We start from the raw sequence: 27,239 nt of genomic DNA on the forward strand, positions 1-27,239 counted from the left end.
GGCCTAGGTCGCTACGTGCTAACGTTGCCAGGACGTCAGCAACGCCCCACCTAAAGCAAGCCCAACCGAATGGGAAACGCCGAGGGAACCGTGGTCCCATATTCATATTGACTTTGCGGGGCCCACCAAAGGTCACACTTTCCTGATTACTGTCAACGCCTATTCTAACTGGCTCGAGATTCATCGAATGCACACAACTACAACTGACTCAGTTATTAATAAATTAAACAGACTATTTGCCACACACGGGTTTCCGGACGTGTTGGTCTCGGACAATGGCCCACAGTTCACTGCATTGCCCTTTGAACAATATCTTGCTGATCGGGGCATCCGCCATGCGCTAACCTCGCCCGCGCACCCTGCGGCGAATGGGCGTGCAGAACGCATGGTACAATTTGTGAAAAAGACCCTGCACAAAATGGAATTTGGCAACATCGACGAGAAAATCAATCGAATCCTCTTATTGCAGCACATCACGCCCCACAGCGTGACCAACAAAACACCCGCTGAACTTCTTATGGGCCGGAAAATACGATCGCACCTTGACCGGCTCCACCCCGCTTTCGCACCGGAAAAACCTGTCGGCTCCAGCAGCAAATGCCGGGAATTTAAGGTAGGCGATTTAATCTTTGCCAAAAACTTTTCCGGCGACCCATTATGGATACCTGCAACTGTTACCCACCTCACCGGGCCTAGATCTTACCGCCTGCTAACAGACGATGGGAGGGTGTGGAAACGCCACATAGACCAGCTCCGATCGAGATTACCGCCCAGCAGCTATGACTTCCCCGGTTCACCAACTCAAGGGGGAGGGAGTATCAAGGGAAGTGACTTTGATACAACTAATAGCAGGTCAACGGGAGCCCTACAGCCCAGCGAAGCACCGGAATGTGAAGCGGGGAGGGAGTTGATGTCTTCAGGGAACTTTAATACGGGGGAAACCGAACTGCAAAACCCCGAAGATACACGCAATAGCAGAGACAACCACAGTGAATGCAGCACGGAATCGCCGTGCAGCGAAATAGAATTTAACAAAGGTCATCCAAACGCTCCACTGGAACCGGACATTACACAAAACCCGGTGGAGCCTCGGAAATCATCCAGGCAGACCAAACGGCCTGCCTACCTTGAGGATTTTATCACAGCTCCCCTCAAACGGAACCCAAGGGGGAGGGGTGTTGTGAATCAATAAAAGTGAATAACCTAAATGCAAATTAGGGGTTGAAAACCTGCACACGTCATTGGTCCTTATACAACAACTTGGGATTGGGCCAGAACCAGTCCCTGATTGGCCACTTTTGGGACTGTCCTTATTGGTCAGTAGTTTGAACCTGTTGCACATTTTCATTGGTTAATTAGGCAGCAGCCAACCCTATAAAAGGGTTACTGCTGCCCATAGCATTGCTCTGTTATGTTCTACCACTTTATTAAAGAGTTGAAGTCACTGGTCAGATGTCTGGTCTCCATTATTCTCCATACTTAACATATACCATCCTGGATAAATGAATATTTAATCTTTTCTTGAAAATTTCCAGAGATGAAGGACTCACAAATCTGGGAGGCAAGCTATTCCATAGATTGTTGTCACTGTCAGGAAATTCCTCCTTATTTTCAGGTTGGATTACTCTCTGACAAGCTTCTACCCATTGCTTCTTGTCCTTCCCTCAGGTGCTTTAGAGGATAAACAGATGCCCTCTTCCCCATAATAGCCATTCAGGCAGAGGTGGTATTCAGCAGGTTCTAACCAATTCTGGAGAACCGGTAGTGGAAATTTTGAGTAGTTCGGAAAACCGGCAAATACCACCTGTGACTGGTCCCACCTCCATCTATTCTCTGCCTCCCTAGTCCCAGCTGATTGGCTGGGTCTTCTTTTGTTGCCCTGCACAGGAGAATGAAGCTGGAAATCAGGTTAGTGGGGTGGGGAGGGAATGGATTTTGCAGTAACCTTCCCCCAGGAATGGGGAGGGAATGGAGATTTTGCAGTATCCTTCCCCTGCCAAGTCCACCAAGCCATGTCCACCAAGCCACACCACACCCATCAAGCACCACAGAACCAGTAGTTAAAATTTTTTTAATCCCACCACTGCCTTCAGATATTAGAAAAACAGCCACCATGTCTCCCTGAGCCTTCTCTTCATTAGGCTAAATGTACCTAGTTCCCTTCCCTAGATCCCTTCCACCAGTCAGTATTTAAGGCATGCTGCCTATAATCCATATAAATTGTCATTAGCATTAGACATCGTAAATTGCCTCATCCTTCAAGAACTCTTCCAGACCCATTTTACAATCATCCAACTTGGCTGCCATTATCTGTCTTTCACTCTGATAGGGAACTGTGGGCTATGTGAACAAGCCTGTTTGTTGTTTCTGAATCTCCCTTCATTTGAACTTACATTCTGACATGTGGAAGAGGGAGGAAAAATATTTGCACAGGTGTCCGTGGGAGGGCAGGAAGACGCAACAGCTACACGCAGAAGCTGTATTTAGCCCGTTTTCTAAGACTCCTCACTCACCAAAGAATCTGATCATATAGGCACGCATCAGACATTGTGATGAAAGTACATCCTTGGCATTTGCACAATGACTCATGTGTAGATGTCAATGTTTGAACATAATTGTTATGGATGCCCCTCTCTTCACTTGTGTTTGCCACAAATGATGTTATATGCCTCCATCACTCAACCTCTGAGTCAACTTCCTCCAAGCTAAAAAGCCTCAGCTGTCCTAACATTTCTTTGTAAAGCAGACTTTCCACTCCAGTAATTTTGAATGCTCTTTTTCTCCTTTTCTCCATGGACACCTCTGCAATGGTCAGGGGTGTCCATGATGCTTCAAATGAAGTCTCCTCAGGGATTAGTTGTTTTGGTTTTTTAAAGCCGCTTCTTAAACCTTTCCTTTCTGAGGAGCCTAAGCATGAAATGTCTTCAGGAGTTCTAAGGTTGATTGTTCCACTTTCATCAGCTTGTTTGCCAAACTAAGGTGGCATCCTTCTATTTCTACGCCTCAATTTCAGAATTTAAAATTCCTCTGGAAAAAACTGGCGGGTTTTCCTGTGCCCAGTTCAAAACCAAACAGGACTTCTTAGCTGTTACTTGATGCAATAAAGCACCATTTCTGTTCCACCAATTCTCCGGTGCTATTTGAAGCCAACCTGCCTGACATCTTTTGTAACTCCTGATGGTCTCGGAATGCTGAAGACATCAAGAACCAGTCAGCACTTTCTCCAGCTGACCAATAGAAGAAGCAAAAAAAAAAAAAAGATAATTATTTCTTGTGCTGATTGTTTGCTTCCAACACAAATTGAGCTGGGACTCCTGATTCTTCAAATATTGCCCATTCCTATCCAATGTGATCAGAGGTGGTATTCAGCAGGTTCTGATCAGTTCTGGAGAACCAGTAGCGGAAATTTTGAGTAGTACCACCTCTGACTGCAGATTTTACAGTATTCTTCCTCTCCACCAAGCCACGCTCACAGAACCGGTAGTAAAAAAAAAAATTGAATCCCACCACTGAATATGATGGGATTAACACTCCTCATCCACATTTAATACCCATAAATATAGATCTAGACATAATTAATCCATGTTCCTTGTTTTGGAGTGATGTAGTTGTGAACAATGAACCTATGGCACCAGCTCCTGAAGGGACATATGGAGGAGTACACTGTAAATCAAGCTTTGCTATTTTGTTGTATATAACATCTTGGTTTAGGATTGTAATAAAACATCTACGGCAGATACCAGGAAAATTGAAACTGAGTCATGCAGTAGAATATGCAGAACCTTAGGAAGAATGAGTATTATTTTTGTTATTCCAAAAAATAATAATAACACAGACAACTAATATTCTTAAGAATTGTCTGTGGTAAGAGTTTGCTTTTATGCATGTCATGCTTATTAATTATTTTAAATCAAACTTTCCTTTACCTTGCACTGGACCATTTTCTCTGATTTCTCTCATTATATCGGCCTCCTAGAATTCGAGAACAAAAAAAAATGTATACTTAATTTTTACATCTATTTTCCCTCGTATTTATGTTTCTGGATTGGACACGTTATTTAGAGAAAAGAGTACATTGCATATATAAATTATTGCAAACAGTTTGATCTGGATGCACCCTGATTTTACTACATTTTCCTTAGAGAAAGGATTTCAAATCAATAAGCTTACCTAGTGATGAATCCATTTTTAGAAAGAAACCTCACTACATGTGCAAATATATCTATCGATGGACTTTGGGAAAAACCAAGAAATTGCCAGCATTTGAAGTAACAAATGTAAATTGCAGGAGTTGAAATTTGCTCACACTGAGCACTTACCTTTGAAGAGATTCGATAGGGAGAGCCACACTGATAAATGTGGTTTGATGTTTCAAACTGATTTGGACACGGGTTTGTGGCCCGTCTTTTCCCCTCAGCATCCAACACACTTGTAATGGCACAAATCATCGGGTGAAGCTGGCTCCAGAATAAAGGGTAGCAGGCATGGGATACCAGCCTATTTAGATTAAAATACAAATCGATATATTTTTTTTAAAAAAAAAGTTTTAAAGAGCTAGGATTCTTGATTTTATCCAAGGAATTGTTTTTAAGAAAACAATTCCTTGTTTTCTTAACAACAATTTAAGAAACCTTTTAGATTGCTGGCAGGCAATGTTTTTGTAGGTTTGGAAACACAATAATAATAGTTGTTGTTATTATTATTATTATTATTATTATTATTATTATTATTATTATTATTATTATTATTATTCAGCATCAGCATTATCAAAAGAGGATGGGAGGAGGAGAGCAGCTGTAACTCAAAGTTGCCTCCAGCAGGTCCAAGACAGAATTCTTCTTTGGGAATATTTTGAATGGTGATTAGTCAAGTGGGAGCTTCATCTCTGCAGGATTTTAAGAAGAGATTGGACAGCCACAGTGGTGTAGGGTTTCTTGCTTGAACAGTGGGTTGGACTAGAAGACCTTCAAGTTTCCTTTCAACTCTGTTATTCTGTTACACTGTTCAAGTAAACATAACATGCCTATTGGAAGCTTATACTTTTTTTTTTTTAAAAAAAAGTATAAAATATATTGGTGCCTATGTTATAATGTAGAAGTTTGGAAGTAGTTCGGAGGTGGAATCCTTAGAGCACAGGTGTCAAACTCGCCACGTCACGTTGCCATCATGTGATGCATCGTGATGTTTTTTTCCCCTTAGGGGAGCTGGGGTGGGTGTGGCCTGCGTGTGATACATCCAGTCCATGGGGCCACCAGTTTGACACCCCTGCCTTAGAGCCTCTGGAAACAGTAAAAGAGAGGCTTGAAATTTGTATTTACCTTCCATGTCATTGGTTTCATACATGCCTGTGTTAGACTATGGGTCAGAATCCTGTTCAATCTAAGGCCTTTCAAATTAATTTATACCTTATTACTTGAAAGAAAATGATTTTTAACTTACAGCATAGCTACCTGGAATTAAATATGAGCCCATCTTGATCCTCTCTGTGCAAATAAGAAGTTAAGCTCCTTCTTACTGCCAGAATCTAAGCCCTGTTTGAAACCAGCTACTAGATCCAATTTGCATCTCTGAAAAAGTGAATCCTGGTGACCGAGGCCACATTGTGTTTGTCTCTGGCTCTGCAATCACTCTACTGGTATCTGTATGAAATATCCCATACTAGGTGAGATATATCAAAATGAAAAAAAAAATCTGATCTAAGCAACAAGTTAGTAAGAGGATATGATCAAACCTGTATCTTTAAAAAATAAGGTAGTCTATACCAGGGATCCCCAACCTTTTCGCCGCGGCCCGGTTCGCGTCAGCTGGCGCGCCCCGGTTCGGCGTCAGCTGGCGCCGCCATCTTTTGAAAAATCACTTCCGGTGATGTCACGGAGTGATTTTCGTCAAATAGGCGCCAGCGCTTCTGGTGAGCTTTTCGTAGAAATGGCTTTCCCGGAAAAGCTCACCAGCTGCGCCGCCATCTTTTGACGAAAAATTGCTTTTTACCAAAAAGATGGCGGCGCCAGCAACCAGCGGCCGGTAAGGCTTGTTCCCGCCCGGTACCGGTCCGCGGACGGCGTTGGGGACCCCTGGTCTAACTATTATATATTTTTTCTACTCTTAACTTGAAAGCATTTATTGCATTACTTATTCTTTTTTTTCTGAATCACTCAGAAGTCAGGAAAGCTTTTATATCCCACAGTTCAAAATGTATACCCTAGGAATCCTTTTTATCTTAAAGAAACAGGCTCCTTGCAGCCACCGTGTCAGATAGGATTGTTCTACAAAGCAACAGCTCTGGAATTCAGTTCAAGAAAGTTATTTCCTAACAAGCTATTTTATTACAATTTTTTTGGCTACTTTGCAAGATAAGGCAGCTACATTGTGAAGTTTGATGCAGACTTTCCGTATAGCCGACAGGGTTCCTGGGATCTAATTTGGAAAGGGTTGTGGTAGATTGCGATCTATTGGTAGGATATTAAATGTTTTATGGAGGAAAACAATGTGTTCTATTTTTCTGTGTTTTCTTAACAATGGCAACAAAAACCTCTTCTTAAATAGTCTATTAGATTCTCTGATCCATAATAATTCACTGATAGAGTTGTATTAATATATGAGTCATTCGAGTGTATGGCTGAAGCGCGTAGGGCGTAGTTGAATTAATTTCCTGAGCTAACATTTTGTGGATCTCAATCTTAGTTAAATAGGATCCACAACAATGTAAATCTTATACTTTTGAAGTCTGCACTCTCACCTTAGAGATGCCTTCTTCAATCCAGGTGCTTCAAGGTGCTTTGTCATACAGTTCCTATCATGAATGAAAGTGAATATACAGTACACGTCCCAGGATAATGTTACAGGATCTAATCTGGTTTTGGGACCAGAGGTTTAGTCTAGCTGTTCCCTGTCTGTTAGTAATGCTGATTGCAACTGAAGGAAGTAAGCTGCAGTGCCTAGAAAGTGTTGGTTGAGGAAGTCTGGGAATTGAAATTGAAGCTCACGGTCACTGAGGTTGACTTTAAACACTGATTTAGATAATTCTTCCAGCACTATAAAGGGTTTAAGGTTTAAGGCAAAGGACATGGTAGCGTCTCATACTATTTCCAAAGCAGAAGCTAATCTAGACTAAGAGTTGGTTTTTCTTTTAGAACCAGTGATGGGATAGCATCCTGCATCTCTCACTTTAATTGATCTCAGGGACAAGGGCTAAACTGTCTGGAACAGAGAGTTTGACCTTCAAACAAAGACTGATGTTTATGATGCTGTTGATAAATGTTTATGGAGATTCTCGGTCATCCAGGTCATGGTTGTCCCAAATATGTTTTTTTGAAAAAGCAACTGGACTTGGTTTTTTCTTGAAGATGTTTTGCTTTTTATTCAAGAAGCATCCTCAGAACTGAAGAAGCTTCTTGAATGAGAAGAAAAATGTCTTCAAAAAAACAACAACCCCAAAGTCCAGTTGCCTTTTCAAACAGCATCTTTGGGATGTTGTTGATAATATCGCTTCCATGCCACCCAATATCCAAAGTCATCATCTCATTCTGGCTAACAATAAATAGAACTAGCCTTTTCATGATCCCAGTGACTTGTAGCCCCATGGAGATGCATGTATATTTTACGACATTTGTCTTACACATGTCAAAGCTTCATTCTTTGGCTTCAAATTATTTACATTTTATTTGCTCTGATTGGAAGATTCTATAATATACTGTCAATGTTCAAGCCAATATATGAGAGGGTAGATTCTTTGAAGAGGGAAACAAAATCAGTAATTCCCTTTTCATAATACCAAATAAATAACGAAGAGGTTCTGTCCAATGCTGCTAACAAGATTCCTGTCTTCACTCCATAAATAAATATTGAAAACTCAAGATTCAAAAGGATTAAGGCTTCCTATTGTTACACGGCTATTATTCTGAAAAAGTTCTTTTAAAACCACAGATGTACAAAAGTTCTGGTTCATATCTTGGACCTTCTTCAGTTCAGAATTAATCACCAGCAATTATCTGTGAACAATTTTGAGAGGGGAAGTTGAGAAAAGAGAAAACAAATCCTTTCAGAAAATTTTTAGTATCTTTGTTCCACTTTGGTGAATAATATGGTGGCTTCTAAAATCCTTAAGCTTCAAATACATTTTGAAGTAAACTAACAATTGAGAAAGACATTCGTAAGCATCTTCTTTGTCATTTGTTTATTTTGCTCTGCTTAAAGTGTCACAGTGTCATGGAAACACAGAGAAAAGTATTTTCCCCAACAGGCTATAGCTGGAAACTGATCATTCTGAATAATGTTAAATGTTTGTTCCATACAATCACAAATCTGTAAGATTTAAATTGGTAAATATTTGATAAATTATCAAATGCTGAAGGTAATTTATAAGCTAGAAATTATATAATTATAATATAATTATATAATTATGTAATCATAGCAGTTAAGCTTTACCATAAAACTAAGGAAAGCAAGAGCAAAGCAATTCCACTCAAATAAGCCAGTGTCTGTGGAGAGGAGATTATGTGTCAGAAAAGCCAAGATGGCGGCAATGTCTGCATGACTGAGCCCCATCCCTTTTGTATGTGTGGCAATCACCTGCATGTACAAAGAGGTGGAGCTTCTGCTATATACTCACATCCACTACCTTGACATTTTTGACTTGGTCTTGCTGGCCTTCTCAAATTTGCCCTACTCTTGACCCCTTGAAATGATCGATAAATTTGTGCAAAGCCTTCCCCCTCCTCCCCTGAATAAAACTAGTGATTTATTTAGTTGAGGTTAAGATGGAATCAGAAATAAAACTACTACAGTAGTCCTTGATTTATGACCACACTTGAGCCCAACATTTCTGTTGCTAAGTGAGACCACGATTAAGTGAATTTTGTCCCATTTTATGACCTCTCGTGCAACAATTGTGAAGTGAATCACCGCAGTTGTTAAGTTAGTAACATGGTTGTTAAGTGAATCAGGCATCCCCATTGACTTTGATTGTCAAAAGATTGCAAAGGCGATCACTTGACCCCAGGACACTGCGACTGTCATAAATATGAGCAAGCTGCCAAGCATATGAATTTTGATCACATGACCACGGGGATGCTGCAATGGTTGTAAGTGTGAAAAACCAGTCATAAGACACTTTTTTTTTCAATGCCATTGTAACTTTGAACAATCACTAAATGTACTATTGTAAGTTGAGGGTTACCTGCACTTCCTTTTACTATTTCAAGGCTTCTCAAACATTGTGGATGGGCTCATGCAGGCTAAGCATGGAGTAAATTTTGAGAGTGCTGAACCTTTATCTGTGCAAGCCTAAACAGTTTAAGGCAAGGGTCTTCAAACTTGGCAAATTTATGACTTGTGGACTTCAACTCCCAGAATTCCTGAGCTAACACGACTGGAGGAGGAATTCTGGGAGTTGAAGTCCACAAGTCTTAAAACTGTCAAGTTTGAAGACCCCCTGGTTTAAGCTAATCATGAGCCCTGAGTTCTCACAACCCATAGTGAGCCCTGAACTAAGCTTTGAATGAAGCCTGAAAAAGAATGATAGAACATCCAGAAAGTTCTAAAATCACCATGGTGCCAGATTGTCTTCCCTCCTGATCAATAAGGGGGAAGCCAATCTTTTTTTTTTCCCCCTTTGGAAAGCAATTGCAGGATTGGGACGCTGTTGTTTTTGGGAAAGCTCTGCTTTGAGTATCCACAACCTCCCTTCCTGGGCAGTAGAAGAACCAAAGGAATTGATTCCAAGGCTGCCATGACAAGTTTGACAAAAGTCAAAGTGCTGCCTTTTGAAAACCTGTGATTTCCAGTTTTCAGGGATGGTCTTTTTAAAAAAATATAAGGGATATGCGATGAAGGAATGAATCCCTATGAGTAATTCATGATGATGATGATGGTATCCATTCAGTCAAGTCCAACTCTTGGCAATTCTATGGCCAGGTCTCTCTACATCTTCTGATCTTGCACTATTTTTTTTAGTTTTTCTATGCTCTGGCTGGTATCAGCTTTGATGGTGTCCAGCCACCATGTTCTTTGACTGCCTGGCTTCCTTTGATCACATACAGCCAATTCTTACCTGCTCACAGAAGGATGCTGCTGGCACCCCAGATGATCCTGAGCTGAGCAGACACTTTTTCAACTGCTATCAGCTGAGAACAGCACTGGACCAACAAGCTCTACTTCACATCCGTCAAAGGCCATACTGTTTTAGAAGAAGGTTGTACTTCCATTCCAGGTCTGGGAATGTATAGATTCCACTGACCTCCATCCTGTCCTCTCATCTGTCTGTATACCAGAAATTATCTGGATCTGTTAATAAGCAGCACTCAGCAGACAGAGAGCTGTCAAGATTTGGAAGAATCATGCAGAATGTGTTTTCAGCCAAGGCACAGCTTAAATGCACAAGGACCTCGGGATTTTATTTTTTATTTTTTTGATGGATGGGAGTCTTCAGTTTGCCCAAACTTCAGAAACATGAGAAGTGAAAACAAACCCCCTTAGTTTAAAGTTTAATTTACTTATGACTCTGAAACAAAAGTACACTTGCCAAGTGAACCGTATGCCCCAGTGGTGGAAAGAGGGAAGGCAAGTGAATGCAATAATAAAATGGAGGAAAAGGTGCTTTCAGGGACTTCTAACTTGGCACTGCCGACACCAGCATGGGGTCTTGGGCAAAGAACTCCCAAGAGAATGTATACCTTAACCCCAAAATGTTTCTGGCCCTTGCTCTGCTGTGCTGGCAACAATGAACTTTCTAAATCTTTGGTGGATTTTCCCAAATAGCACACGAATAGTCAACAGATGTCTTTGTTCCTACAACTAGAGAGCGATACTTAAACAGTCCTGTGTGTATCTGCTGAGAACTAATTCCTGCCCATTATGAAGGCGCTTGTTCTCAGATGAGTACCGGTTTCAGCTATCTAAATATTGATACAGGTTGGGACTTCCAGGGAAGAAATGGCAAACTGGACACATCTCCTCTAAAAGCACAGCCAAAGACTATGGCAGAACAAAGACTGGCTTTTTGAAATTCCTCTCCAGCCAAGGAGATAACTTGAGATAGCCCGCAAATCTTCCAGACTCCTCATGAGATGACTGCAAGGTGGTGGTTTCCATCAGATTTAGAGCTCTTGGAAATGAGGGGAAGTCACCTTCATTCAAAATACCCTTTCTAATCATTTTTAGAAATTGCTTGATAACCTGCCTTTCGGTTATCAGGAACCAAGTAAATTTAGTTTTTAATGAAAGAAATTTTAAATACAAGTTTAAGGGTTAAAAAAATATTTTCTTTTGGAATAAACAACAAGAGGGTAATTAGAACATTAGAAAGGTAAAAAATGATTTAAGGGTCCAGATGGATTTTAAATTAGATTTTGATGTTAATTATAAGAACCCTTCCCATGGAAAACAAATGCTGCTGTTTTGAATTATTGAAAAAACATGATCGGATGGGACTTTAAAGATTGGACATTAAGTGAACCAGGAGGAACTAAAATTTAAAATTAAAGGAGAAGAACACTTGAATTTGATTTACTAATACAGGCTGGAGCAAAATACTTCAACATTGAATGTACTGAAAGATATTTGTGAACAATGAACCAAGAACTTAATTTTAAAAGTTTTTGCCTATATAGACAGACTGCATTTAGAAGATGTTACGGAAGAGGAATTAGCTTTACCAGACAAAACTGAGTCTGATTTGAAAGTGGATTTAAACATGAGAGCTAACAAGAATGATATGGAAAAGATGCTACACTTTAAATGCAAATGAAATTGCCTTATGTCTTAATAATGAAAAGGCTATAATAACAAATAAAAAACCAAAAGTGACCTGGATAACTTTCCTACCTTGAATTTGCCAAACAGACTTGCTAAACTTTTGAAGAACTATGTGAGAAGGGACAGAGAAAAAAATGAAAAGAAATCAAGTTTTATTATTTGAAGGGATTAAAGTTCAAGTTTGCTAAAAGTAAAAGGAAAGAATATATGGTTGGTTTATTTGACCAAGGTTAACATAGATACAATGCTATCTTGCTGATCAGAACTGAATGAGAAGGCTTTAAGGATTTGTTTATAGATAAGATATGAGACATGGAAGGAAGAGATTTTTGCTGTATTTTAAGAGAAGGTGATAAGTTACTAAAATTGTTTATACTTATTGTGATGAAGGGGGAAGTCATATATTTACATGTTTCATTTTTTCTTTACTATATTCTTTTTTTTACTTTCTTTTCTACTTTTCCATCTTTTCTGCATATCTACCTTTTCTATTATTATTTTAGTTTATATTAGTTTGTAAATTTTAGTTGTTATATTTAATAAAATTAACATAAAATAAATATTGGCTGTACTTTTTGTGCCAGGGAGAGAATGAGTTCTTAAGAACCTTGCTAAACCAATTTATCAATTTAGTATCTCATTGGCATAAACTCTATTTTTATGTCCATCCACTGTGAATAGTTGCATAATTACATATTATTCTGTTTTTATTCACAGCTGCAGTAGAGTATTTAGCCTACAAGGAACAAACAGGCAGAATTCAGATCTGTTTTTGAATGGCAGCTATAATTTTCTTCATCTATAATCTGTCACATCATCCCTTCACATTTAATTATAAGCACTGATGAGGTTTTGTCAGTGTTACAGGACTACATTCTATTTAGATGAACTAAAATGTGGGCTACAAGAAATCTTTTTTATCATATTTTTGTGTTACTGTTTGGATTTTTCTTTCTCATATTATTGTATGTACTTTCACATGGACAATATAAAGGGGGTACTTAACATTTATAAAGAGTAGTGAAATGAGTTGGGGCTTCCGGTTTGAAGGGCTTCGGCGACAGACAGAAATCCACGGTTTCTGTCTGGGGTCGCCACTGGAGCTTCCCGAGCCAGCTGGTTTTGGGGCTAAGGCACCCTGTAGCAGTGGTGAAGAGGGGGGAGACCACCAGCAGGGTCGAGGAGAGCCGCATCTCTCCTCCTCAGCTGGCCATTACTCCCTTTCCCAAAGGTGGTTGCAGCGGTGGTCAGAAATGGCCACCACAAAGAAGAACTCGACTGGAAAAGAACGTGCAGGAGGAAGATAAGAAGTGAAAGTTTTGGCTGACCAGGTTAAATTGTAAAAGCAACAACCAAGGTACCCTGGAATTTAAACATACAAAAAATAACATCACTCCCAAAGAAAAGTCGGAAGCAGCGAGGGAAAGTGAAAAGGGAAAGGTTTGGCTTTTTTTCTTCTTCTCTCTCCTTCCCTATACTGACAACTAAGAGACTTAAATAAGAAATCGGAAAAATCCGCTTTGGCATCAATAGGCAATTAAGCTGAAAATAAAACAAAAAGCCAAAGGGATAATAAAGATTTCTGGACATTAAAAACTTTCTTTTTCATAAGCAGGAAGGGAGAGAAAAAGAATAAGGGCAGGATCTGGAAGAGGGAGGAGACTACCTGGAATTAAAAAGAATCTACAGTAAAACTTCAGCAAGACTTCTAAAAGATACATTTTAACTGAAACTTTGCAACTAAATAGTAACCCCAGGAAGAGAAAGTGAAACAAAAAGAGCAAAAAAGAAACAGTTTGCGTGTATTTGGATTATTTGGTGATCTTTGGATTTTTGGTTATTATATTTGAATGACTAAAATCAATCGGGTGGTTGTTTAAAAATGTATACAATGGCACCACTTCTGGATGAATTGAAAATGGAACATAAAAAGTACAAAGAAGATGCACAAGAAGGGAAGGGTTCTTTTGGCTTCGTTTTTCAATTCTTATTAATAGAGATTTGGAACTATGAGAAACAACAAGAAAAGACTGCAAAACAAGAAGACTGGGACAAAGAAGAAGCCATCTTTAATGAACAAGTAATTCTATGTGGGGAAGAAAAAGGAAAGGGGGGAAAGAGAATGGAGAATTTAAGACTTAAAAAACAACCAAAGAAAAGAAAAATAATTCGAAAAATAAGTATAATACTGGAAAGCAACAGAAAAGGGGAATACAGAAGAGAGAAATAGAGGTAGAGAGACAAGGGGGTAAAAAGGGGAGAGAGAAGAAGAGAGGGAAGAACGAAAGGAAAAGAAGTTACAAAGGACCAGAGCAACATATAGAGAAACAGGACCTATTTAGAGATAATGGGTGAAAATCTAACTGAAAAAGGGATTCTGTAAAGGTACATAAGATTGTATTGTTATATTAGTAATAGAAATAACTTTAGAAAATTGGAAACAACGTATGATTAAAATGAGGGATAAAATAGTTAGTGTAATTTAGTGAAATGTTTGTGAATAAAATAAGTGAAATAAAATAAATGAGAAAACTGAATTAGGAAGGAACGGGAACATTTTAATTAGTTAATGTTTTATAAAATATAAGTGAAGGGGGGGGGGAATTAACTATGGAAAGCTTATAATTGTTCCCATAGAAGTATGATATTTAATTGAACAGTAATGTTAAAGATGTTAAGACTTTAATTAATATTAATATTAATGATAGAATTGAATTGGAATGGAATGTTGTTTTAATTATATACATTTATAATCTTTTTCTTTTTTTAAGAATACAGTATGTATTTTAAGAATGTACCAAGCAGAATCTGAATGGAAGTTATGTATTATATTGAATGTTACAACTTTAGGGAAAAGATATAAAGGCGTCATACTCCAATCAGTAACTACAGGAGAAATTTTGTTTAATGAGAAAAGATAATAGATAATTGAAACAGGACAGACAAAAAAATATAAATACAATGATTTGAATTGAGATGAGATAATTAAAATAAAATTGAGAAAATTAAAAGAGGGGAGAAGCTATGCAGAAAATGTAAAATAGTAATAAGATATGGAATAGAATATAAAAATGAGCATGAACCTGAATTTGTGTCTGTATGAAGAAATGTAACCCAGGATTATTCTGCTTTCAAAAAAGATGTTTTATTTGTATTTTTTTTCTCTTTGTGAAAACTCAAATAAAATTTACAAAAAAAAAAAAAAAAGAGTAGTGAAATGAGTTACAGTTGGAGAAAACCTAATATGTAAGGTTTTTTTTACAGGATGAATATATGCTTAGGTTGATCTATGCATTCCAAATACCTCAATTAACTAGAGGTAATTCCATATCTACATTTTGTTGACTACACATGACATATCAAACCAGAAAGCATGGTTTGCAAATCACAGAGGCTCACTGTGATTTGCAGGCAAACACTATATAGAAGCAGCTATGACTCTGCCAGTTTAAAAAAACAACAACCTTCTGCATACCTATAGATATATTGTACTCTATGAACTGCTAGGGAAGGGCCAGCTTAGCTCTCTTCCTGCCTACCAGACATTCCAAACTCCACTGCCTCTTTGAGAAGCAACCCCTCCTTCCTGGGATTCCAGGCTACATTCCACCATCTGATGGTGAACGGGAATCAGTTGGAGTCTTAAAACTTGCACTCAGCCTGTCAACATAGGTTAATACATTTTGTTTCACAGAAACAACACCAGTCACACTGTCTGTTTTCCGATGAAAATGAACCCCGACAAATAGCTGGTATCCATCCTGAAACTTCTCATCTCTCTAAAATGGATGGTATGTGTATCATAATATTGTTTTCTTTACTTGATTCTTTCTTTTACTTCTTGGAAGAATAACAACAATCTTACTTACCCATGTTTTTTTATATAAGACCAAGCGTTACTTATCCTTCCTCCTTTGCAGCCATGCTGATTCTTGATGACACAAGATATCAGGTTCTGAGGTGAAAGGTTGTCCGTGAAACGGCCTTGGGAATGAATTGCTATTCTATCTGCAGCCACACCTATCCAATGGAAAAGGATCAGGTGTCAATTATAAAGCTCTCTGCGTGAGAGGTAGTAATAAACCGTTGAAATGGAAGACATAGAACCAGCTAGCATTCCTTAATTTTGGTAGATTACTGTGAAGATGCAAGAGCTTTTGAAAGGATTCTCATAAAATTGGGGATATTCTTTTATCATTGTTTAGGATTGCACAGGAAAATAGAAACAGCTGATAGGTATTTTTTTTTTTACAGAATTGTAGAATAACAGAGTTGGAAGGGACCTTGGAGGTCTTCTAGTCCAGCTCCCTGCTCAAGCAGAAGACCTTTGGCCAATGGATAGTCAAGAAGGAAAATCTATGTTGCCCCAATATGGTTGCCCTACAAGAAATGCCATATATTTACTATATCTAACAAAATTTATATTGTTAAAACTGGGTTACATCAATATGGATGAGATAAGAAGTTAGTTCCATTCAATTTTTATAAGATCTTATCCATAGTCACAATATTCTTTATAAAGAACATCTGTTTCTTGTATCTGATTGCATACTTTTATTGCATATTTTTTATCGCACATAAAAGAATCTACTGAGTTCGAGGCTAGCATTTTAGATTTTTTCTTCTCTCTGAAAGGTTATAGGGGAGAAGTACTCTTGCTGTTATTTTTCAAAAGAAACAATCTAATGAGGAAGAAGAAACAGAAAATCAACTGGAATTGCAAGCTGTCTTTTCAAATGCACCTAGCAAGAAGTCAAGAGTAAGTTTAAGGCAGGTACAGTTCAATCACAATTCCAACAATGCAGCTAAAAGAGCATACATTACTTGCAGTGGAAAACGCCCAGGATGCTGCACAGTTTCTTTGGTCCAAAGGATCATGAATCCAGTCTGGCCATTCGTAGGAAGCCACAAAGAATCCGGGGAAGTCTGCAACAGCTGCTGTGTTTTCCTAAAGAAATCAAACATTTGGGTGCACAACGCTATAGGACTCAAGGCTGTCCCACTGAAGTATCCATAGAGAGGACCATCTCAGAAAGCCTTGTTCATCCTCTACCCCTTCGAGCTGCATATACAAACTGTCATTACAGACCAGGGGTGGGATTTGGGGGTTCTCCAAACTGCACAGAATCTTAGCTATGGGCTCTCCTGAACCCCTTGCGAACCCCCAGCAGCCCACCCCTGGGTATACTTAATGTACATAAATACATAATAATGGTAAAAGTTTGCAATCTTGTGGAGCTACATTACTAACTATCTAGGGCTGCCTGCTGCCTGTGGGCCACAGTTGGGACACCCCTGATCCTTAAGCGATGTTTGTACTTTGAATGGAAAAAAGAGGAAAATGGAGCTACCGTGACAGGTTGCAAGTCCAGGAGGGCAGCCGATGGGTGAAATGTGCCAAGGCGATAATTGAAACCTTCTTTCAAGGTCATTCCCCAGAACTGACTGTAGTTATCAGCTTTCCATCTGTCTCAGAAATAGAAGGCATCAGGTATGTATGTATGTATATTTCTATATAAAGGGGTGCTTAAAGCGTAGCTGTTTTAAATTGTGCATACTTCAAAGGTGCTATCGTTTATAAATCTTTCTCTAAATTTCATTTCCTGCAACCAGTTGATACTAATATCAATGAAGATAATTATTTTCCTCCCTACAATCAGTGTGCTTGGAATCAACACAATTATTTCAGGATTCTGGGACTTACGAAACATGATGGTTGGTAATATGAATCTGTCCTATGATTTTACATTTTTATTTTTCATGATAGTTTTTGGATTTGACATGGACCTAAACCAGAGGTCTCCAAACTTAGCAACTTTAAGACTTGTGGACTTCAACTCCCAGAATTCCTCAGCCAGCATAGCTGGCTGAGGAATTCTGGGAGGTGAAGTCCACAAGTCTTAAAGTTGCTAAGTTTGGGGGCCCCTGACCTAAACAAACAAAAAATTTGTGGCCCAGGGGAAGGATGGGACTATCCAGGAATCCTTAAAAAGCCAGTTTCAAAATTCGATTGATCCTAACAAATTCTAAATATTCCTTAATGATTCCACCCCTTCGCATGCTACTCAACTTGTGAATGTTCTTCAAATAATAAGGGCAAAAATGGGAAAACTGAGATGCAGCACAGGATCTCTTTCTCCTCCATCCCCATCGTAGCCAGAGGTTGTGTTAAGGTGATCTGCTTAGCCAGTCAATTAAAATTCAAGCAACTGCATTCATTTGCACCGCAAGTTGAGCTTGGCTGATTTGAATTTTTATTAGAGATGTTTGGGGTATGGGTAGTCCTCAACTTACGACCATTAGTTCAGCAACCCAGGGCTTCCCCCATCCCTTATGGCACCCCATGTTCCACATAATGATTGCAATGGGGAGAGCTATACAGGTGCCTTGCTTAATGATAGCAACAACCTAATGGCCCTAATTCTGGCCTCAATTGTAATTGTAAGTGGAGAACTACCTTTATGTGTTTGGCTTAGAACACTCTGGAAACAATGCCTGCTTGGTTAGCTCATGATTCAGTATGCTGTGTTAAAAAAAATGGATGTAATTTAGTCACAAAGTTGGACGTGTTGTGTGAACCTAGCTGGTGTGAGGTTTTTTTGTTGTTGTTGCCTTTTTGAAATTTAAAGCGACTCACTCAAAAGTGCATATTTTGTACATCATCTCAAACAGGTCTGCCTTGCGATAAAACTGCTCAAGATTGCAGCCACAATTAGCTAGGAAAACCCCTGTATGTATAAAAAAGGAACAAGCTTTGATCACCAGTTGTGGTTGTCACATTGACTTATTGTAGTCCTCTGTGGACGCCCCTGATCTGATGGCACCTTATTTAAAAAATTGGTGGCAGTATAATCTTTCATATCAATAAATAATAGAACTCATTTCTTCAGATGTATGGATGATTATTTTCAGTTAACGATTATAAATTCACAAGGACAGAGTATTATTAGAAAAAGAACTGCTAATTTCTGATAAGAATAACTTTTTTTTGGATGGTGGTGCATAAACCTATCAAAGGAGGCTGTTATCACAGCAGGAAACTAAATTTACAATTGATGTCAATGCTTTTTTCCTCTCCTGTGAAATCAATTAGATCAGAAGGGTGGGGAAAAGCAAATTTTGGCAATATGCCTGTAGCACATTCTGTCATTACATTAGGAGGACCATATAGATTCCTATCTCATAAGTATAAGTAACAATGATTAAGAATTATGGAAACAGAAAATCATTCCTTTTTGATGTCATAAATTGCAAAAATCTAACATTTGCAAACCCAAAACTCCAGACGGTTCAGCTTTGTTGCTGTTTGGTGATTAACTGATTTTGTAGATTTATTTCTAACCTTAAAATATGTTAGAAAATGTGTATGTATGCACTGGAATTCATATGTAGCACAGGCATTCACAAGAATTAATATATCACGACAACAACCCACTTGATACTCTGTCTGTAAATAAAGGAGAGTCAAAGTCACAACAAATCAAGATGCTTACCCATAGGTCCCACTGTTGATTTGCTCAATTAATTTGAGCTGAATGAGGCACGTTTCATCTGTGCATCTCCAATGACTGTTTACACACTTGCTGAAAGGAAGGGAATAGAGAGTAGTTTTTAATGAAAAAAACAAAATTATGAAGAACCAAACACTGCATAAGCAGATGATTCTGAAGTGATCTGCTTGTGAAATGTTCATGCTCACATAGCATTAGCAATAGCACTTAGCCTTATATACCACTTCACAGTGTTTAATATCCCTCTCTAAGCATTTTACAGAGTCATCATATTGCCGCCAACAATCTGGCTCCTCATTTTACCCACCTCTGAAGGATGGAAGGCTGAATCAACCTTGAACCTGTCAGGATCAAACTCCTGGAGGGAGCAGTGAGTTAGCTCGGCAGTATTGCTTTTTAATCACTGTGCCACCATGGCTCTTGTATGCCACAAATATAAGACCTAGACAGGAAATCTAGTGCAACTGCCCTAGTTGGGAGGAGGTATCAAACTGGGAATTAGTCTGGACTCATTACGTAAACACAAGGGGGCAAGATCTGACACCTCCAGAATGCCTTTGAGCTTTCCCAGGATGACTGCCAGTCTGGGAAGCTTCCTGTGAAATAGGCAATAGAACAATAAAATAGCTAGCTTAGTGTATGGGTCAGGTTGTTTGTGCCTGACAGCATCCTACTGATATTGGGTCTCCGTACTTCTTTTTTCAGCGTAAATACTTATCAGGGTAGGCAGTTCCACCTTCAAACTGAGTAAATGTACTCCTACAGTACCAGTTTATCCACATTTATCCACCAGCAGTACAGCAACATATTTGCAGATAATTCATGGGTTGTTTTGATGCAGGCTGGCAATCCTTTATAAAAATTGTTTTCTCTTTCATTTGTCTTTATGAGGGGAACACTCATTCAAATTAACGTGAATTTAGGACGATAGGCGTTTCAATCACTTGTATCAATGAAGATTTTTCATTCCTTTCTCTTAGGGACATTACCAACTGTTGCAGTTATCTTTAAATGTTGCTTCTTCTTCATAATGATGGCCATCTTTGAAGCAACCTGCCAACACAATACATAGAAAAAGGAGGTAATAATTAGAAAATTGCTTGTGAGGCTGTTGTGTGCAATTGTCCCCAAAGATGATGCTCCCACCCTTGGTCATGTCAAGTAGAAGGCTTAATTTTTTGCATCAGTGAACTGAATTAATAGTTCATCCTTGCAGAAAAAGGATAAATTAAAGGAAAAGAATATTTGAAAAAGCTGTTCGGAAGCATGCCCACTAGTGTAACGCTTGTAATGGAATTTAAAAGTCATTCTACTTCCATTAATGTTGCTTCTATTTCTTTCCTGAAATACAGTTTTTTTGAAAATAACTTCTACTATTCCTTCTTTAATTTTATGCTTTATGCTTCTTTTAAAAAGTCAATTTGATGTAGTGGTTAGGGCACCAGGCTAGAGACTGGGAGTCCTTGAGTTCTAGTCCCATCATAAGCACAAAGCCAGCTGGATGACCTGTATGGCCATTCACTCTCTCCCAGCCCTAAGAAGCAGGCAGTGGCAAACCACTTCTGAAAAACCTTGTTAAGAAAATGGCAAAGACTTGTCCAGACAGTCTCCAAGAATCAGACACATTTGAATGGAAAAAAATAAAGCCTTGAAAGATATTTGCAAGCAGGGCCTAAAACTTAATTACTTCTTGTTTAATGGTGGATGCAACATAGCTGGCAATGTAATCTGTTTGTTGTGGCTCAAAAAATATAATTATTAGCACAATCTGAACTCCAGCATTTAGCAGCTAGACATAAAGTAGGCAATTGTTTTTTTTATATCCTTTTCAGAGCCCAAAGATATAGAGAAATTGCCTAGATAGATGGGGATTATCACCTTCCTTTCCAGCCCAAGTGGTTCTATTTGATTAAAACTGTTCAAGGTGAGATTCAATTATGCTTGAAAGAAGAAGAAGTTGGTTCTCCCCGCCTCCCTCCTGCTTAACCATGAAACCCAGCTGGGTGACCTTGGGCCACTTACTCACTCTATCCCAGCCCAATCCACCTCACAAGGTTGTTGGTGTGTAGGAGGGGGAAGGTGTGTTGGATATATTTGCCGCCTTCATTTACTTGTAAAAAAATAATGAAGGCAGGATACAAGTAAATAAAATCCTATAGTTCTCCCCATTTAGAGGGAGCCAAGTCATGAAACTTCTGGGTTTAGCATTTTGCAAACAGATCATTTTGTCTGTCCCCTAAAAAAAAAATATCTGGTCCACCTCCTAAGATTTCATATTAGTCCCTTCGTCTCTGCCCAATATCCTGCTGCCAAACCACCCTATCTCTCCAACAGAATCCTCAGCACAAAATAACAATATCAAAATAATGATACATAGGGGTGGCATATCTGTAATGATGCTATAAACACATTAACTGAATCCCCTGTTGCCAGCATGCTCACGTGCCTCCCCCCAGTAGTCTCCCATGCATCTCTCCTGCCACTCTGATCATGATTTCTTCAATTCATGATGGTGCTTTCTGGTTTCTTTCTATGTTTAACTTAATTGGGTCAAATTTTCATTCCTCCAGCCCCGTCATTGCTCTGTAGTTGAAAGTCTCATGTTGTCTTTCAGCATCCTCTTCCTTTGTATAGTACTGTGGTTCTTTCTCCATTATCAACTTACACCATTTTTGAATTATTCAACCATATCTCGCAAAATCACGAGGACGAGTGTCCCACTATCTGAGGGACTGCCACAAAGAAGAGTGGGTCAACCTATTCTCCAAAGCACCTGAAGGCAGAACAAGTTACTCCAGAGGAAGCCGCTTAGTTCCTAGAGGTTCATATAGTCTCATATGTAGATTTCAGTTGGCGGAATATGTGGAAAACTAATTGGGGTTGAAAGGAAGTTGATACTTTCCTAAGTATTTGGGAATCAGTCTGGTTTCTTTCAGATTAAAAAAAAATGAAGTTGATGTGAATAGAAAAGCATGAAGTTAACATTTCTGAACACTACTTGGATTAGACACATTATTAGAGGAAGGTTCATTGCAGTTTACAAATCTTCTTTATTCTAAGCCTTCTTTTCCTTTTGAATGGCAAGATTACAGACAGCCGTTGTGAATTATATCACTTGATGATCATAGGATGCAGCTGATGATTTACATGAATTGTTAACAATTAATAGTGGAACAACTTGCCTTCAGAAGTTGTGGGGACAACCATTTTTCTGAAATGTTATATGGTTTCTTGCTTGAGCAGAGGTTTGGACTTGAAGTGACCTTCAAGGTCACTTCCAACTCTGTGATTCTGCTAAGAAGCCATGGATGGGAACTAATCAAGAAAAGAACCAACCTAGAAATGAGGAGAAATTTTCTGACAGTTAGATGAGTTTTGCTGTATATTACTTCACTTATGGCTGGGTGATACTTAGGAAAATGCTAGAAGTCATTAAGTGGGAAAATGACATTTTCTCTCTTAGTTCCATCAGATCCTGCCTCAACTTCTGTTCTTCATACAAAACCATTGGCTGAATTTCCTGGTTTAGGAAAAGCAACTTGTTCCCCTTCTTTGGGTTACACTTTGGACAATCTGTTCCCTGTTGGCTTTGCTGGGTAGTGTTAACAACAGGGGTGGGTTGCTGGGAGTGTGCAGAGGTTTGGGAGAGCCCCTAGCTAAGATTCTGCACAGTTTGGAGAACCCCCAAATCCCACTCCTGGCTGGCCTCGCCCACCCTGCCCTGTCCCTCCCAGGAGTCCACAAGGGGCCTGTTTTGGATGCAGGCAAGTGCAGGGCACATGCAGAAGAGGCTCAGGGAGGGTGAAAAATGGGCCTCCCGGAAGTTTTGGGAAAGCTAGAAATACATCCGTTTCCGGCTTCCAAAGATCCTCTGGAGCCCAGGGAGGCCATTTTCGTCCTCCTGGAGGCTCAAGGAAAGCCTCTGGAGCCTGGGAGGGGGGAAAACGCCCCACTGCTGTGGTGCAGGAAGCCGACTAGGCCACGCCTACCATGGCTACACCTACCCAGCAACTGGGCAGAGAACCCGTTGCTAAAATTTTTGAAGCCCACCCCTGGTTAACAATATTTGAAGTGCCAAACATGAAGGGCAACTCATTACTTACGCCTGTTCTAGACTTAAAGCATAGTGTGCTGTAAGTTCATCAGAAACTAAACTTAAATTGATGCTCTCGTTTACTGCTTCCCAGTTTATATTGCCTACATGCTGCTTTTATTTCTCCTATCTAACATTTTAAATTGTAAGCACTCAGGGACTCAACCAGGTCTTGGGAAAACAGCTTGAAAACTGATAAGTGTTAAATAAATGTGTGAAGGAACCCAGTCTCTAATAGAATTGTTTTAGCTGGACCAGGAACTTTAGTAATAATATAATTCCTATCATTTGCTGGCCACTGTGGAAACATTTGCAGATATTGCAAAATCAAAATAATAATAAATTCATGCCCTCTGCTAAAGACGCTTTCTTGTTTCTTGTTTTAATAATTTTATATTGTTCCTTTTTTAACATATATATTTTTTTAAAAAAAAGAATCATTATTTTGTGCCCATGCCTTGCTACAGGTCTTCAGGAATTGTGACATTCTTTAAGAAAGTAAGTTCCACTGAACTTACTAAACTTACCAAAGATCTGGACAGGAATCTTCTGATATGCTTGATGTCACACCAGGGAGCTTCAGCCCCAATTAATAGTAATTAAATGCTCTCCAACCTGGGCTTCCCTTGGCAAGGAGAGCTGCATAGCAGATTGCCAGCCTGAAGAAAATGCGCTGATGAGGTTGGGCTATCATGCTTAGGGAAACTACAATTTGTACTCAGTAGGGATTACAGAGCTTGTATGTGGATGTATGTGGAGAGAAAGTACCTTTTTTTTTTTTTTTTGCTTTTGCTTTTGCTTTTCATGAGATTCTGGTTGTAGCCAAATTAAAAAAAAAAATCCCCCCATTTATCATGAGCAACGTCTGATATGTAGAGCTTTTAAAATACTGACCAAATTTTTATATGTTTAACATGCAGGGAGAAAGGTACTCATTCAATTCTCATGGTGATTTTTCCAATCTGATGGTCTTCAAATGGAATTATAGCAATAGCACTTAGACATACATGCCGCTTCATAGTGCTTCACACCCCTCTCTAAGCAGTTTACAGAGTCAATCTGTTATGTCTGGGCAGTGGGTCCCAAGGAGAGACGAGACTTGAAGTAGTGACAACAGCTCTTTATTAGGAAACCAGATACTGAGACAAGACTCCCAGCCACGGCAGCTCTTTTTATAGAGCTGGCTGCGGCTAGGCAGCCTATGACATGCTTTTGAGCTTGCCACGCTTGGTTTTACCCAATCGCGGCAGCCGAATAAGAACCAATCAGAATGCTTAGTATTGTGCAATCACGGCCCGGCTTTTCCGGACCAATAGGAATGCAGGCCTACAAGCCTGCTAGTATGGAACACAATCTATTGCCCACAAGAATCTGGGTCCTCATTTTATTGACCTTGGAAGGATAGAAGGTGGAATTAACTGTGAGGAAATTGTGGTATTTCATAACCATAGCTGAAAACTAATATACTTTGCTTAAAATGCTAATATGGTATAGTTGTCCTTATTCCAACATTTCTTACAGTTTATTTAGAAGTAAATCCTGCTATGTCCCATTCATTTGAATTGGTTTCGGATTGCAGGCTCACATGGAAACCTGCCTCCCTTCCTTTGGTAGAAAGCCACAATCAGTCTTCTTCCAGTAAGAGGTTCTAGAATTGCAACTTGGCTTGCTTGGAAGCCATAGACAATATTTGAATGAGAACCTATAGCTCCACGTGAAAAGCCAGTTTGGTGTAGTAGTTAAGACAACAGGTTAGAAACCAGGAAGTTGAGAGTTCTAGTTCTGTCTGAGACACACAGCCTATCCAGATAGTTGCCAGGAATAAACACTGGCTCAAAGGCACAAAAAGAAAAGAAAAGAAAAAGGTTCCATGACAGAAGATATTTTCATACAAAAGATTTCAAATTCTTCTAGTATATCGAGACCAGGGAAAAAAGGCTTTACTAAAACTCTTCTAAAATAAAATAAAAACAAATTTTAAAATCAGACCAATGGCCTGACACAGTTTAAATATGTCAGAATTGACAGATTGCAGCCTTTTAATCTTCAGATGCCACATGTAATATGTGGTCAGATGATATCACTGTTACTAATCCTCATTTATCTTGTCATCTATTTAGATTTCAAAACAGCTGACATAATGCTAAAAGAATCCTCTTGAAACCAACAGGAAACATATCCAGCAATATTTAGTTTTTAAGTTAAAAACAAGATAGTGGAAAAGGCCAGTTTAACCTTTAAATAGGACATAAATAGGAGCAACGTTATTCCATCTGTTGATCTCCATTTTGGGAACAGTTGTCTGGCTGCATATAGCCTTCAGTCACTTGTGGTGCTGAGAAGATAGAACTGCCATCTCAGAGGGATAGCTCTTTTTAAGCTCTTGTTAGGCATGTTTTAATTTTTGATAAAAGTGAGAAAGACCCACCTTCCCAAATGAGCAGAACTTATTAAAAGAACTGAAATAAAAGCTTAAAGAATATGGTAATGACAGATGAAACAGCAATGCACGGTGATACTGAATTTTAAACACTCTATTAACTTGTACTAATAATTCAGTTTATCATCTTCCATTTTCCCAATACTGCTTTTATAAAAAGAGGAGCGACTGATGCATTTTCTAATAAACTATTTTTTTTAAAAAGACAAATGCGGGAAACTACAGTATAACCAGGGGTGGGGTTCTACAGGTTCACATCTATTTTCTAGAACCGGTTGTTAAACATTCTAAGCAGTTCGGAGAACCGGTTGTTAGAAGAAATTACTGGCCTAATCCTGTAAGGAAGGCAGGAAGGAAACATTCTGGTGTTGCTTACAGAAGCTGCCTCTCTGTTAACCCTTATTACATTCTGGCCAGGACTAGACTTCCTGTCTCTGGAACGTCTCTGGAGTTTTTTTCCCCTCCTTTGCTGGTACTTTGCTTGTGTGGAGTGACCATTCAAAGTTACAATGCCCCTGAAAAAAGTGACTTATGACCATTTTTCACACTTACAACTGTTGCAGCATCCCCACGGTCATGAGAGGCCAGGTGAGGAGATGCGTGCCTCGATGTGAGTAATATTGAGTTAACCATGCCCAGCCAATAACATGACCACCAAGCCATGTCCACCCAGTCACATGACCACCAAACCATGCCCACCATCTAAGCCACACCCACAGAACCAGTTGTTAAAAATTTTGAATCCCACCCCTGAGTATAACTTCCTCTCCCCCTTCCTTCCTTCTGCACATTTACCATTATCTTTTGCAAGCTCTTAAGAGTATTCATCACAGAATAACAGAGTGGAAGGGACCTTGGAAGTCTTCTAGTCCCAGCCCTTGCTCAAGTAGGAGACCTTATACCATTTCAGGCAAATGGCTGTCCAGTCTCTTCTTGAAAACCTCCAGTGATGGAGCACTCATAACTTCTGAAGACAAGCTGTTCTAAGGCTCATCTCCAAGACTGAAACTTTTTACAGCATTCAGTCAGTCACATTCCAGAAGGACATCAACTTTTGTCTGGTAGAACTAGAAGTTGGAACATAACACTTACCCCATTGATGTACCTGAGGTCTTATATGCTCTGGAGTATGCTTGTGGCAGACTAGCCAGAAGTCTGGGCAGCAGTCGATAGAATCGGGAGGCTCTGAAGCACAAAATTCATCACAGTAGCATGTGGCATTTCTGGCATTGTATTGAAAGATGCAGTTGTCATCTCTGCCTGGGCAACAGCCTCTCAGCCAGCAGTAGATTCTTCTGGGTGGAATTCTTCTGACTCTCTTCCTTCCGGAACAATCTGGAGGACAGTCCTTGTGTAGGGTATTATTTCTGGGGGCAAATAGTTCTTCTGTGCAAATCATGATTGCAAAGCAACATAAAGCTAAACTCCAGGCCCTGGCCCACAT

The 27,239-nt window shown here is 39.3% G+C and overlaps 1 protein-coding gene across 1 annotated transcript in view; it reads right to left on the minus strand.

Moving 5' to 3' along the window:
• The window catches only part of TINAG (tubulointerstitial nephritis antigen), a 43,854-nt gene extending 16,615 nt beyond the window's left edge, over positions 1 to 27,239 (minus strand). The window contains exons 1-8 of the mRNA XM_087945691.1: positions 26,888 to 27,239; positions 20,252 to 20,315; positions 19,245 to 19,334; positions 17,103 to 17,217; positions 16,576 to 16,699; positions 15,621 to 15,771; positions 4,320 to 4,497; positions 3,927 to 3,972 (exon numbers count right to left, since the gene is read on the minus strand). Coding sequence (XP_087801817.1) covers positions 3,927 to 3,972; positions 4,320 to 4,497; positions 15,621 to 15,771; positions 16,576 to 16,699; positions 17,103 to 17,217; positions 19,245 to 19,334; positions 20,252 to 20,315; positions 26,888 to 27,239 — 1,120 coding nt within the window. The remainder of the gene's footprint in view (positions 1 to 3,926; positions 3,973 to 4,319; positions 4,498 to 15,620; positions 15,772 to 16,575; positions 16,700 to 17,102; positions 17,218 to 19,244; positions 19,335 to 20,251; positions 20,316 to 26,887) is intronic.

The sequence above is a fragment of the Notechis scutatus genome, chromosome 1 (genome assembly GCF_049901735.1).
Source record: "Notechis scutatus isolate UNSWTSFEM ecotype Mainland chromosome 1, rNotScu1.2, whole genome shotgun sequence".
Classification (NCBI taxonomy): Eukaryota; Metazoa; Chordata; class Lepidosauria; order Squamata; family Elapidae; genus Notechis; species Notechis scutatus.